This window comes from Dysidea avara, chromosome 15 (genome assembly GCF_963678975.1).
Source record: "Dysidea avara chromosome 15, odDysAvar1.4, whole genome shotgun sequence".
Lineage (NCBI taxonomy): Eukaryota > Metazoa > Porifera > Demospongiae > Dictyoceratida > Dysideidae > Dysidea > Dysidea avara.
This window is the reverse complement of record NC_089286.1, coordinates 12,567,429-12,582,418: the sequence shown is the minus strand read 5'-3', so window position 1 is coordinate 12,582,418 and position 14,990 is coordinate 12,567,429. Positions and strand designations below refer to the sequence as shown.

Below are 14,990 nucleotides of genomic sequence, written 5' to 3'. Positions count from 1 at the left end.
TATATTGATTGTAATAAAGTGAAAACAAAACTTGGAATAAGGTAAAAAGCAAAAATTAGCTAAAACAAAAGGAAAACAACCAAAGTCTAGCTTATATAATGTCTGCTGCAGTCATGTTCGTGGCTATTGCATGCATTCCAAATGCCTTTTAATATCTGACACAGTAGCTAAATAAGTAGCATTCATTCCGCAGGAATCTGCATAACCAAAAATATAATCTTGAAGGAAATACAGAACGGACTTCGCCTTTGCAGGGTATTTCAAATTGAATATGTAATACGAAGCAAACATCAGGAACAATGCATCTGAAAATCTGGTTGATTTGCACAGGATGCTGCCTTCAATGTAAATGAAGTAGTGCTCATTGGTCTCATCAATAAAAGCAGCAATACTTGGTGAAGGCAATTCTTGATCAGCCACAGATACTACAGGAACACTCTGTAACAAATTGTATATGGGTGCAGCATGTTGATTGATATATATATTGCCATCTTACATTATACTCATTGTAAAGATATTCAATGCCGTTTCTTGCTTGTTTGGGAGTTAACAGAGTACAAAGCACTTTAAAAGCTGTTACATTTGTGCTTGTATCATCCTCAGCTTCTAAAAATAAACATTATATACATCACAGCAGCTATAGCTATACTTATTAATTTACAGTACCATCATTAAAGTTTCTCAGTAGCCCAATCAGTGTCCTGTTGGTCTGCTTTCTCCCATAACTAATGATAGCTGGAGCATACTTTGACCACTCTTTCATGAAATGTGCCTTCTTTTCCGTACTTTCCATTACTAGGTTGAGTTCCTGTTCAATCTACATGAAATATACACTGATTTAGTTATGCATATAGCCATGCACTGCACTTACTATAATGGGTAACTTCAAGCATGGATATGCTTCCAACACTTGTTTAACAGACTCGGCTTCATTTTTTATGAAGCACCACCTTACTGGAAAGGTGCTTTTCATTAAAGGCAACAGTAATCTTTCTCTAGGTTTGGCTCTTATCATTTCCTCTTTAATTGCCTTGTGGTGTTGCTCAATGGTTTCAGAATTAACTGAAGAATGACTGTTTCCTGTTGTAACTGAGTACCTTCGACTAAGATCATCAATTAATTTCCTTTTGCGTTTTGGAGTTTCTGCCTGTTCCTCATCATAAAGATCAATCGATTTCTTTTTATCAGCTTTGTTCACATTTCTTATTCTTTCAATCATCTTCTCCACCCAAGACAGCTGTATTAAAGGAAAATAAATATAGTTATAGATTACAGACCATGCTGGCAAAATCCATGGATGGTGTATAGTTATATACATAAAACTATATAAATTGCATGCTATTTCAGCCTTACATAGCCGTCTCCAATGTCATCCTTCATAAATGGGTACTTCAGGATCAAGTCTCTTGCGGCCTGCTCGCATTGTCCTCTGGTGGGCTTTGCACCAACTTTGCTCATCATTATTGAAACCAAGGTCCTCACGATGTCATTTCTACTGTCACATGACAGTGACTTTTGCTTAATGCATTTCAAAGTGTCAGGACGCCAGTGGGTTGGAATTTTCACTGGAGAAACCATTGATGGTGCCATAGCTTGCGAGGCCATTGGTGAAGCAGGACGAGAGACAGGACTGATGATGCTGGCTGACAAATTCTGATCTGTGCTAGAAGAATCAGTAGAAATACTAGAATTATGGCCTGATGTTGTCAGCTCAGCATCCTGCAATAAATGTGTACAATATAAATACAATAGCTATACCATGATGCAAGCGCGTATAACTATATACCTTTGGAATAAGTCTTAAAAGTTTTTTTACTATGCCTATTGCTCCTGGTATCAGCTCTCTTATGTCCTGCTCTTCGAATTGGAGGAAAGTCGTTCCATCAATGTAGTTGTCTGCACGGGGACATAACATAGCAATGTATACTCTCTATCTAGCAATCCCTCTCGCAATACCTTCAAAAATTGTGCAGAATCGCTGAGGAATATTGCATTGATTCAACCATATAGCTAAGTCCTCGTGGGTTAAACTCTTGATTTGCACAGCCAAGTTTTCATCCTGAGCTTGAGAACAGTCAATGTCACTCATTTGTAGGGTGATCGGCAATTCTCTTTAGATAAAGTCAGCAAAATTTGATGTTTCACACACTGAATCTCTTCCTTTTATTGAATTTCTACAATTGTAAAGGCTACTCTCAAAACATCCAATCAAGGGGTCCCAAAATTTTACCATGATTGCAATTGGCTAGTCTGGCGCGGCCGCCCTTTCGCTTCCAGGAAGTCGAAGGGGCGGCCGCACCAGACTAGCCATTGGCCGCTTTTTCACGTGATAGCTAGCTAGCCACATGCACTTAGTAGCTTGCGTGTATCATCTATGTGTGTATCAAGCATCGTCATGATCGTGAACTGAGCCTTGAACTTAGATTATGTGATCAAGAATGGTCTGGGGACTGTAGAAGATCGCCTCCACTATGTCTAATTCCAATTCATACAAGTGTCCAATTTCAAGATGTGTCTTCATGGGAATTTCTATGCCAAATGTAATAAGCCACCTATGCCTGGTACATGCAAGCGACCCAAACTTTTCCGTGCCATGTGGTATTGAAGGCTGTTATACAACATTTAAATCCTTTTCTTCTTTTTATCAGCATATTTATAGAAAGCATCGAGACGCTGGTATCATTCAAGCAAGAAAATTGGAACAGCGGCATCTAAATTTGGTTCATCCCGAGCTTCATCCAGCCGAATCCCTTTCGCCCATGCCGCCACACATTGTGGAATCCATTCCAGAAGGTAAAATAATTGACTCTTAACTAGACCATGCAGGACGTTTCACTTTTGGGGGGAACTGATTAGAGGTGTGGGTTAATGTTACAATCAGCATGTCAAGTAGCTATACTCTGTAGCTACATAAAACAGTAGTTATCAAGTGGAATTTCCACTCAGTTTTTTTGTGTGGAGGGGTTTTCCCTAGCAGCCCTACTGACTGTATTATGTTACACCCTACATGTGCTGGAAGTGCCAGCTTTCCTGACACATGCAAATTGCTATCGTCCAACCTTCAGTGCTGATCATGATCACTTAAAGTAATAGCCAGAAGCTAAACATAAGTATAGCTATAAATATACGGTTGTGGAGTGCATTGCATTTGTACTAGCTATATTTTTACCTATATAGATCAAGTACATGACGTTAACCATATACTTGGCATGGACACACATCGTCAGAAGCAATCCAGTGCATTATTTATCTTAAAAATGAAAGAGACACACAGACTTTCACAAGTTGCTATAGGTGATATTGTTGAAGGATCTCAAGATGTTTTTAAGCATGCCGTGGGTAGGTTACATGCTGGAGTTCGTTCTAAACTTGCTATGCTTGGAATTGATGAAACGACAGTTGATGATATATTTAGCAGTCAAAATGATCCTTTCAAAGGGTTAGAAACACAGCATTTACAAGAAAAGTGCTTTAAGGAAGATCTTGACCTAGTCGTATGTTATCATATATATGTTAATACAATTAGTTATCTTTGAGATTTGGAACAACATAGTATTGTATGTTTGTCATCTGAGCCTTCCTTTATGGCCTATAAATCATTGCAATTCCATTGAAGTGCTTGCGTGGAAGGATACATAATCTTTATTCAGTTGGGACCATGCGGTCACCATATTGCACAATAGTGGCCGGAACACTCTCTTTCAATATTTTTTGTGTTTAAATGATGGATCCGGCAAGGGAAATTTAGGACAGAACCCCATCTTTAGTGGAACTACATGCAAGTTACCAGGTCAAAATCTAGTGATCATTCAAATATAGTGTTGTTTTAGTACTTTACTTTTAAGTTTTATAGCTTCAATTCAGTATTTGTAGAAGCTTTAGTTTTAGCATAAGTTTTTAACTAAAATTGAGTGTGACTTTTAGTTTTAGATAACTAAAAGTAGCAACCTCACTAAAATTACTTTTATAGTTAACTAAAACAACACTACATTCAATGTATTAGCTACAACCAGTTATTGATAACTCGTTTAAAAACCAGTGTCAAACCAGGTGTTGAACTATCACATACCCATGCAGCATCCTCTTGCTGTAACTAATCAAAGCTAAAATGATTATTGTTCAGATAGTGAGTGAGACCAAGTAAAGCGCAGTTGAGAGGTGATTTCACTGCTACAAGAATACAATAAAGCCGGCTGTTATTTGCATGAAAGGTATACTTTAAAACAGCTCCATTAAGGCTTTGCAAAAGCAAAGAAAACTTTAAAAACTAGTTGCTTAGATAAGCATGGTGTTCTACAATCCAAGTTATATTTGTTTCAATATGGTTTACTGATAGTTTTATATTACTTGTTCAGAAATCTATTACAACTTAATGTAACGTAGGGTACAACACTTTACAATGCCAGGAACTTTGTTTTATTGTATCTGTGTGTTTGATGGAGTCCTATACACAGTAATAAAAAACTTTACCACCATAATAGGTGTATGATGAATACAATTTTTTCTGGTTTCATTCCTACAACAGTTGTAACCTCGTTGTAACTTTTTTGGGTATATCTGATCACAGAGAAGGTAGAGGCAGGAGCCCATAAGAGCAGCGCATAGGAGCGTTTAATACCTAGTCTCTATGCACTGTCTGAAAATTTTGATGGCCACTTACAACTCACCATGCATAACTCCTTTTATGGATAGTATAAAACTATTGAATCTCATTTATGCATTAGCAAGGTTTCGTGGGTTACCACAGTAAAACCAAGTTAATGTGTTGTAAAGTAGCTAAAAGCGAAGTTTGTGTGCTTTGGGCTACCCTGTGATCTCAAATTCCCCATTTTAGAAACCCTGTCTTTATTACAGGATTGTTTAGCATTAGGATAGCCAGCAGCAACGGTCTTTTACTCTTTTCAGCACGATTCACAGCCATTCATCATCATATGCTAGTCACTAACCATTAGTGGTGATTAGTGGTTTTCTATATAAGGTATAGTAGACTCAAATTTTCACAAATCAGTAGTGTGTTTCATTAGTTAAACGCTCCTTTGCCTTATGGGTTCTTGGTAGAGTACACCATAGAAAGGAACGGAACACAAAGGACAAAGGTAGCACCATGATGCATGCACTGTAGCTGCTGCGGTTGGCGAAAAGGCACATCTTGGAACAAAGCGATGTCGAACAGTGAAGAAATCAGGCCTGTAGCCTTATCCATTATCGAATTACGCTTGTCTGAAGGCATCAGTTAGTTAGTAAGTCAGTCAGTCAGTCAGTCAGTCAGTCAGTCAGTCAGTCAGTCAGTCAGTCAGTCAGTAGAAAATTCTGTTAAATAGGAAATTTTAAAAATTTCATAGCACCTTGGTTTGGGATTGATATGAAGACATTTTTAGGCTTGGCTGTGCCTAACCAATACTGCCAAGTGGTTAGAAAGTTAATATTAGGATGGTTTTTGGGTCAATAAACCCCAAACCCCATGATCCCTAAAATACAGTACTATGATAATTATCAGTTAGTAACACACATGGTTAGATTAGTTATGCCAGGGAGTGCCTTGTACAAGCATATAGCTAGAAGATTGTGTTTATCTTTGTTGGAATGTTTCACATGTATAGAATACATTGTAGCAACCCCTAAACATAAGTTCTTGTAGAATGTAAACCTCCACAGAACACTCATTGTATATCAGTGATTGACCCACAATCAGACACGTGTTCTATCACTACAACTGCTGGGAAGGTGTTTTTAGCAATGGCTCATAGTACAAGGCCAAAATTTTGAATGCTAGTTAATAACAGAAAATCGTCGCATAGTTTAAAGATCGCCGCATTGTATCAAACACAGTTGCAGTGATTCTTCCCTCCACATGTCTTGGTATAAATACCACAGGTGTACATATTACAATGGATGCAAAGATGCAATAATGTTTTGAAGGATGCTGCAACTCATTGCCACGTAGCTATAGTACCGTATAGCGGATTATTTTCGAAACAGAAATTTTCGCACAAGAAGCAAAATCTGAATTTCGAAAAGTGTATATTTCGAAGTCCAGATGGATTTCAAATAAACGGAAATCTGTGTCACAAATTATGAAGATGCGTGAATGTTTGCCGAAAACTGACTTACTGATGGAATAATCCCCATTCCTGTGCACTGGAGAGAAGACTGAGGGAGTCTCGGGTGGAGTGAATTCACTAGCACGATCACGCTCGATCATATACCATAGCAGACGGCATCAATTCCCATTCTGGAACCTGTTTTCTGGTTATTGGTACAGTAATGATACAGTTTACCCATTATCATCAGCAATACTGAGCTAAAACTCGAAGAATACACGAACGAATCGCCGAAAGTTGGACGGTTGCTTTCACTTGTGGGAATTTATTTTCGAAAAACAACCGGACGAGGGAATTTATTTTCGAAGAGAAGGGCCTCTTCGAAATATCCGAAAATAAAAACCTTTCGAAAATTACTAGCTATACGGTATTTAGTACAGCTTCAGTTGCGATCCGACTTCTTTTCCGATCCTTCGATAGTGTGTCTGGTTTCTTGTTAAAGCTGCAGCCTTCACTGTCCTGCTCTTCTTCATCCAATCAGTATTGCTATCTTCATTTTTCTCCACACGTTTATGCGCACTAAAAAATAAAAAAAGGATCCGCCAGTTATGCCTAATTTAAACACCTAGTATAAAGCTATCGTGCGCTTGCAGATCTTGAAGCAAGTTAACACCTATGGGTGATGATAAGCATTGCATAACAATATAATGCAGTGCAGTTTGATGGGGCAATATAGTGTTGGATACTCTCCCTCCCTATATATTTTATGAACTCTTGCTTTGATTTAATTCAAATCTCACATTTGAACTGTTTCATTTCCCACAACTCTTGCTTGCTATAGGAAACTTAGATGTCATAAAAAACAATGTGGGTGTAGACTGAGTAGTGTTTTGAACAAATCTGATACTGATATCATGGTGTATCAGCACTAGGCCTAATCAGAACCCAGGAGGGGGATAGGACAAGCCCATGCGAACCAATCACTTGAGCAATGCTTAAAAATATTTCATATGAGCCAGTGGTTACTGTGCTAAGTATCAATGCACAACACAAAGTAGTGAAACGTGGCAACAATATACAGTGTGTCAAATCATTTGGCAGTTGGTGTGTCACATAATGTACTGGCATTATCATGTCATTGTATATAGCTATGGGCAGTCCATTAGACTATTGAGGGAGGCGATGACCGAGCTAAGAGAATACATCAATGAAAGAGAGAAGGTGAGTACTGTGGAGGAAGGCCCTTCACCAATTACAGTAAGGTGAAGGTGATGTGCCCCTTCACCCAATTACAGTATGTGCAATACATGGCTTAACTTTGTCCTTCATTGTGTCCCATTTCTTTTGGCTGACAACACAAGGTGTAAATTTGTAATACCACAATAAGGTTACCCTAGGATATTTGAAGGTAATGGCCATGCACCATTATGATATGATCGCAAGGCTGTGCATGCTTATTAGCTGTTCACACTTTCTCCCTTTTCAAGCAGTATGGAATAAACCTCTTTGTTTGAGAAAATTATTTTCTTTGTGATTCATCCAACTCACTTTGTCTCATATATACGCATACACATATATGACATGGGAATAATCCATTACATACCATATGCATGTATCCATATTTCTTACATTCTACTGGTAAAAAATATATTATTGTTAGGAAAAACAGTTGTTGTGCATGTGTTCTTAACTTATGGTTGCTTCTGTTATCATATGGCTATTGTTATTATTATTAATAACCCTAATAAGATGTTAATTGACGGACTGGCCGAGATAAAGGTTGAGAGGCTGTAACAGTTGGGGACAATGTGCAGTCATCTGAACAATCAGATGGGAGAGGTCAGTCACATTGTCATAGTAACTTTTCTCACTACAACTCATCAGGTGATGTCCATGGCTATGCAGTACCCTGCAGGTATTCCATCTGCCAGTAAGAATTCCATATTAAACCAGGTGTGTAACTTTATGGTCATTGTAAAATTAATAATATTTTTGTGTGGTAGGTGTCAGAAATGTTAGAGCAATCAACATTGCCAGATGCTGATACTACGTTCTCACTGGCTAATGCTATAAAGTCAGTGAAACACCAAGTCAGCAGCAAGATTGTGTTGCCGTTAAGAGAACAAAAATTGCAGCCAGGTAAACCCTAGGCCTACCTTTAGTGATTACATTATCTATTTCATAGGAGAAACAGTATCAGGATATGTAGTCTCTGCAATGACTGTCCAAGGACATTTCTACGTGAGATTGGTTGGCCAAAGCAGTGCAGGAGTACTGTCTGTAATCAGCCATTCTATCAAGTATGTTGATTTGTTGTTGATAGCTGTTGATCTGGTGCTGCATGATCATTGATTTGATCTTTATCTGTAGGGCTGATGTAGATCACTGCATAGCCCAGCGAATCAGTAATGTTAAGGATGGTCAACTCTGTTGTGCATTATTCATTGGTGATAATCACTGGCACAGAGCACAAGTGGTTCATGTTGTATCGCTATCTCGTGTAAGTAGCATGATATTTAATCTGGGCTATTACTATACAATGCATGTATTCTATAAATGACCCATCCATACAGAAATGAAATATACATTACCTACAGGTGAAGATTTACTTTATCGACTACGGTAACTATGAGGAGTGTTCAGTATCCCTATTGAGGGATATACCAGACAAGTACCTCTACTATCCCCGGCAGGTTAGTTAAATACTGTAACTAGCCACAGCCACTATAGTTCTGTTACAGGCCATCAAGTGTTGTTTGAGCTGTGATAAAGTGAACAGAGAGGTGTGTGGTTGTGGTACAGATGTGTTCTAGCACCAATTTGTAGGGTTGGAAGGTATTTAGGTATTAAGGTATTGGATACCATGATAACCATCTAAAATACCAGTTACGCCCTTTTCATATGGTCACTTTAAAGGGACACTCTGCCGGTATCGAAGCCATTCAACCATGCATTATTACACATCCTGTGAAATCATTACATAACCGTAATTATATGCACTTTTACAGCAAGTGGACAAGAAACTGCTGAATTTGGGCTTGTTCAATGATAGTTATTCAGGTGAAACATATCCCAACATGTTTTCCCAGCTGCACAACAGTGTGGCAGATGATTAAACAGGCACTAGATAGCAATTGCTGTAGAGCATATTCAAGTTGTTGTGTAGTGTTTATTCCATGCAGCTGTTTCTCGCTATCCATTCACAGAAGCAGAAGTATGATATTACAAGTAGTTTTAGACATGGTCGCCCACGAGTTTATTAATTACATCCACATAGTAATATTGCAGTCATAAACTTAAACAGCTTCGCCAAGTAAACAATACTGACGTAGAGTCCCTTTAAACCAGGTTGAACCCAGAAGTGATAACTCGGGTTAGCTCACTTTATTGCTCAAAAGTGGGTTGCAGTTCGATTTTTCCTTGCAGCTTCGCGGCTACGACATATGCTTATAGCTTTATTCAACGTAAGGTTGTTCTCTTGCAGCAAGTCTTCGATCGTATCGCCGTCACTGGCACCTTCTATGTATGAGTTGGTCACGAATTAGTCTCGCGTGGCCAGACCTCTATTTCTCGGCACGGCGCTTATCAATAAAAATTATAAGCGCCTGCTCAAAATAGGGTCTGGTTTGCATAGGCTACTCGTTTCTAACACCCCCAACCGCAGTGGAGGGTGTTAATGAATTCCAACACCTTTTTGCCCATAAACATTCAATATTTGAATTAGAAGTTCTTTTAACACTAGTTCTTGTAAGTTAACGTGTTGAGTAGAGTTCTAGGTAGGGTCTGCTTCACTGCCAACATACTGAGAGGCGCACTGACGGGTGGGATTAAACCTACCACCTTTCTAAGCGTAGCCAATATTCCTCGCAGTACGTGGCAGTGAAGCAGACCCTACCTAGAACTCTACTCAACACGTTAACTTACAAGAGCTAGTGTTAAAAGAACTTCTAATTCGAATATTGAATGTTTGTGGGCGAAAAGGTGTTGGAATTCATTAACACCCTCCACTGCGGTTGGGGGTGTTAGAAACGAGTAGCCTATGCAAACCAGACCAGACCCTATTTCGAGCAGGCGCTTATAATTTTTATCGATAAGCGTCGTGCTGAGAAATAGAGGTCTGGCCACGCGAGAGTAGGTCACGAATGCTCTTCTCTGAACACGCCTCTGAGCAAACAAAATTTGCACGTCTTAGCCAGTTTGCGCAACGCTATCAGGAAGTCATCAAAAGTTTCTCCCTGTTGCTGCACCCTACAAAGAAAGTTGTGGCGTTCAACGGTTTCGTTTAAGTGACCATCAATGTAGCGCTGAAGCGCCTCTGTAATTGCAGTTACATCATTTCTTTGCTCGGTTGTAAGCCCCAGGTTCTGGACTACCGAGAGAGTTTCTAGTGAAAAACACAAACTTAATGCTTCTACCTGCTTCGAGGCTTCCTGGCTTGTCAATCCATATAGGTTGCAGTAGGATCGCCACTGTAGTCGCCAGGTGGTGAAATCAGTTCCTCTATCAACTTGAAGATCTAACTTGGGTAAATCACTCAATCTGAATGTGTAGGAGGGACCTGGAGCAGCTTCATGCGGCGGTGTCGACATCGGGTCCCCCTACACCCAGTAGGAAAACAATAGCGGAAACAAATGTAATTAAAATTCGCACAGGTACCTGCACGGGTGCCTCTAACCAGCACCAGGGAACCAGAACTGTGGTTATCAACGGGATTTGGCTAGTGGCTCCTTCGGCAGGTTTTTCAGCTGCTCGCAGTGCCATGTGATAACTGGATTGACAATTAACAGCATGCGATCTAATTGAATAAATGTGCCACAACATTCATACACTAATAGCCTAAGATCATACACTCTAATTAACTATCTACTGTTCTATATACCCACAGTCTGTTCTATTAATCTACATGACAAATATTTCCTACAACATGCACACATCTGCTCAGCCTGCAATAAGACAATGGCAGGCTACTGCATTATCAATGTGATGGTGTTGTAACTGTGTAGGCTCGTTGGCTGTTCAGTGATAGGACCAAGGACAAGGTCGTGAACCTTCATATTATATCTGAGGTGTGTAGTGTATGAGTAATGTATTATATGTGTACTGTGTGCGTATGTGCATCTGTGTCTGTGTGTTAATGAATGGGTGAGTAGATAAAGCATGGTGAGGAAGCAAGTATGGGGGCGTGTGTGTGCATGCTTCTAGAGTTCAAGTGTACTGTCTGCAAATTATGCATATCACTATCCATAGGTTGCTCCAGCTGAAGGTGACTGTCACACGTGCTACCTGGTTAGTATGCAAGAGCAGGAAGGGAATACAGCTGACATCAGCAGCTTGGTGCTATCGAAAATGAAGGAACAACACAAACAAGTAACTTTATACTGCACTTCATGTAAATAGTCAGTCATAGCTGCTGAAAGCAAGATTTGTTCTGTTGCTAAGACAATATACAACTTTATTTTTGCTTGTATAGATTACCCTTAAGGCCGCACGCGCATGCTTAACAACTGGCATCTAAATGGTCAGCTTAGACAAGCTTGACAAGGGAAAACTTACCTTATTTGTTGGGTTTCTTAGGCAAGCATGAATAATCACTGTAAAAATTGCTCACTTTTAGGGTTAGCACATTTAGGATTGTATTATAATGGAAAAGCCTATGCAATATGGTGTGGTAAGCTTATAAAGTGTTAAAATTGAATGCTATGGCCGGCGTGGCATTACAGCATTGTCAAGAAATTGTGTGTAAACAGTTAGAAGATGTGGCTTGGGCTCTATCTAAAGTCGATACGATGGCAGTTTGGCTGTCGCATTACTACCAGTGTGGGCTGAGCGCAGTGATAAATATTTCACATCGGACCACACCCTTTTTAGCAATAACACGAAGCTACAATTTTACAAGGAGGCTTATCCATTTTAGTCTTTAGTAAACTTCATGCAAAGACTTTTCCGTAGACAAAACACCGAGCTTAAAGCACTATGCAAAAATAGTGGGAGTTATTTAGAATCTCCGTAATTTTTCTGGATATGTCCGTTTATTGTAACAAACATGGCTACAGCAATATACCCTCCCATAATAGAAATTCCTTTTGGGTTGCTTATTAAAGGAATGGAATGGTTGAAATACTGTTGGTTTGGGTGACTGGTCACCCACTGTGGGCTGTTAGCCTACATGAGCAAATCTTATTGATCGAAAGTGAGATTTGTAATGCTTGAGGTCTTTCTGCTAGCAGGTCTCTAACCATTTTAAGAACCTGATAGCAGGTCTCTTAGTGGATTTTAAAGACCTCAAAGGGAATTATGCGCACTGTTATCTAAGTACTGTTGCTTCACATGCATCTTGTCCATGCTGTTTGTCTTGTGTGAGTTTACATGACGTGATCAAGAGATGAACAGAGAGGCAAACGAACCTTGTTGGAAGTCCGCAGTACTCATGCACTATGAACAAATTATCAAATGTTTTCTGTGAGGGTTTGTACATATTTCACAAGAGTTTCATACATTGAATCGGTTAAAGCACCGGGTTTCTCTTGCACTACAGGAAATAAAGCACTCAGGCCACACCCTCATGCTTTATTTCCAGTAGTGAACTTTGTGTGGTGCTTTAACTAGTATACAAAATTACATGTACTTATGTATGTATGTATACCTGCAGCCTCAAAATCCTCTTTATCGGGATTATCGACTAAAGTCCCACCCTCCACAAGTGCCCACACACAAACATACAACCAAAGCCAACAATGGCCACAAAGAACATGCTGATGCACATAAGGATAGCAGCAAGGTTAGTGGCTTCTCTCTAGTCCTTATCATGTACACTATAATTTTCAATGATTAGAAAAGTATCGAGGAAGAGGATAGCAGTGAGGTTAGTGGCTTCTCTGTAGTCCTTATCATGTACACTATAATTATATTGAGAATTCTAGTCATTTATTTTGATCATGAATCTATTACGTGTGTTTGTGTTGTCATGGTCAGTACTTGCTGTGTGTCATTAATAGCAATTGACATGGGGAAAACGAATGGATATTTTGAATAATACACTTCCCAGTAGCACACAAGAACCATCATTAAGGTACTAGTCAAATGTTGTTGTAAGAAACGTTTTACGCAATACTGTTGTCATGATACCAGTCCAGGGGAGGATAGCTCAAAGCCCAGGAAGCGGAGATCATCACATACCACAGTATGAAAATAACGGGATTATTGACATTGGTATCCTTTTGTCTATTAAGGCTTGGGAGGGGACTGTAGCACATGGAGGAGGGGGACATGATTGTGATAAACAAACAGTGGGTGTGGTTTAAGTAGAGGTAACTGGTTCATTTTCTTTCTGTAGCTGTTTATAAAGGGATTGTCCAGCAACTGTTCTAAGCAAGAGCTGCTGGATCTGTTGCTTCCATATGGCACTGTGCATCAGCTAATTATTGAGAAGGGGGGAACTTTGGTCGTAAGTGAAGGTAGTGCATTGATTGTATTTAAATTTTTTTGATAGACTATGGAAAAAAGTAGCGCCAATATGGTGCTCAAAAAATTAAATAAAGTGAAAACACCAGGTGGTGACACCAGAGGATTATTGATAGGTGAGTAGTATATTAACATGTGGCAATATATAACATGACATGATGTCAATACCCTTTGTAGGATACTGCCACAGAAACCCTTAAAGTTCTTTAATTTCTTTTGTTTGCTATAGCATGTCTTCTTTCTTATGTTTCTTTTTTTATTGGTTTGCTTGTTTTAACTTGATTTCTTTTTTTACGTTTGTTTACTTTTGTTTCCATAATGAACTCTACACATGCATGCACATGTGCTGTATACGTACTTTAACATTAGTTTTTGATTTGACAAATGGAAATATAGCTGTTAAATATGAATTCCTTTATATGCATGCCCAAAAACTGATACTCAGTTGTTAAGCAATGTGATCTTAGATGGTTCCATGAAATGAGTGGCCAATTTGTACCTTACAGCAATGGTCTAAAATCACCCCACTGCAGGTAAATAAGTGCTAAAATGCCTACACAATTATTGTATAGCTTCACTTAGAAATGCAAAGCAATTGGTTGGTTTTGCAAGCTTCCCTAGATCTGCCAAGTACACCAACCAAAACCATTAACCTGCATGTGCTTTTTGGTTGAGCAACATTTAACCATAAGGCCACTCCAATTGGTATACCGGTTTCTGGTCCCCCGCCCACACCAAAGTATCATAAATGTCTAGATCAGTCATTGCGCATACTCTATTTAATGCCAATCGCACTTATTGGCGCATGTTGCGTTGCTTGTTGGCTTACTTTTACCACATCCTGGTAAGTGTTAAGTGTAAGTGATACCTTATAAGTGGTTTGTATGGCTTTTTGGCTTCTAAGTATTTTTATAGAAGCCATTCAGTTTGTATTTCGTGTATTTCGCGAAGTATGCTCCAATCTGCGTTTACTGTGCAGCTAGCATGGATTCAGTTCCAAGGGACAGGTATCCTCAATGCCCTAGCTGTTCTGACAAGCCAGTGATTCCTAAGAAGTAACTTAGTACCTTGACTTGCTGTATTCAGTAGTTTTAAGTTTTTAACAACAATATAATAATAATGACAAAATTCGCATACCCCTTTCAGAGTGAACAGGACCAGAAACCGGTATACCAATTGGAGTGGCCTAAGGTACGCAAACTAAAAATGTACATTATATTGAAGCACTTTCATGTGTTCAGAGTATGCAGACCTGCCAACATACGAGGATTTGCCATGAGACTCACAATTTCAACTTCAATCTAAAGGTCTCACAAGCATATAGCACCTCAATCTCAAGATTTTTAGAAAATTCTCATAGATTTAGTGTGACACCTAGCTAAATATATGTTTTTGATGTTTTTATCTACTTTTACCAGTTAGGCACTGGAGGGTGTACACAGAAGGCAGAGCCTGTACGAGGTGTTTACCACTAGCCTATATATATAT

The 14,990-nt window shown here is 39.2% G+C and overlaps 3 protein-coding genes across 4 annotated transcripts; 2 read left to right on the top strand and 1 right to left on the bottom strand.

The window, feature by feature from the left end:
- Positions 1-18: 18 nt before the first annotated feature.
- On the bottom strand, positions 19-2,224 carry LOC136245750 (uncharacterized). Of its 2 annotated transcripts, none has more exons than XM_066037228.1 (7): positions 1,957-2,224; positions 1,787-1,896; positions 1,354-1,719; positions 872-1,237; positions 667-817; positions 497-606; positions 19-438 (listed from the first exon to the last, which is right to left on the bottom strand). In XM_066037228.1, exons 1-7 carry the CDS (start codon positions 2,087-2,089, stop codon positions 124-126), a joined length of 1,551 nt encoding a protein of 516 aa, XP_065893300.1. In that variant the 5' UTR covers positions 2,090-2,224; the 3' UTR covers positions 19-123. The 2 variants fall into 2 exon arrangements, with proteins under 2 accessions (XP_065893300.1, XP_065893301.1); XM_066037229.1 differs by having other exon boundaries at positions 497-603.
- Positions 2,225-6,954: 4,730 nt separating this feature from the next.
- Positions 6,955-12,873, top strand: LOC136245306 (uncharacterized). The gene is made up of 11 exons (XM_066036789.1): positions 6,955-7,262; positions 7,791-7,880; positions 7,926-7,994; positions 8,045-8,180; positions 8,227-8,341; positions 8,412-8,541; positions 8,639-8,734; positions 8,783-8,824; positions 11,045-11,107; positions 11,289-11,408; positions 12,691-12,873. Exons 2-11 carry the CDS (start codon positions 7,848-7,850, stop codon positions 12,871-12,873), a joined length of 987 nt encoding a protein of 328 aa, XP_065892861.1. The 5' UTR covers positions 6,955-7,262; positions 7,791-7,847.
- Positions 12,874-13,040: 167 nt separating this feature from the next.
- Positions 13,041-13,913, top strand: LOC136245742 (uncharacterized). The gene is made up of 6 exons (XM_066037224.1): positions 13,041-13,110; positions 13,170-13,221; positions 13,271-13,327; positions 13,375-13,485; positions 13,531-13,618; positions 13,680-13,913. The coding sequence occupies exons 1-6, from the start codon at positions 13,058-13,060 to the stop codon at positions 13,700-13,702; spliced, it is 384 nt and encodes a 127-aa protein (XP_065893296.1). The 5' UTR covers positions 13,041-13,057; the 3' UTR covers positions 13,703-13,913.
- Positions 13,914-14,990: the final 1,077 nt, after the last annotated feature.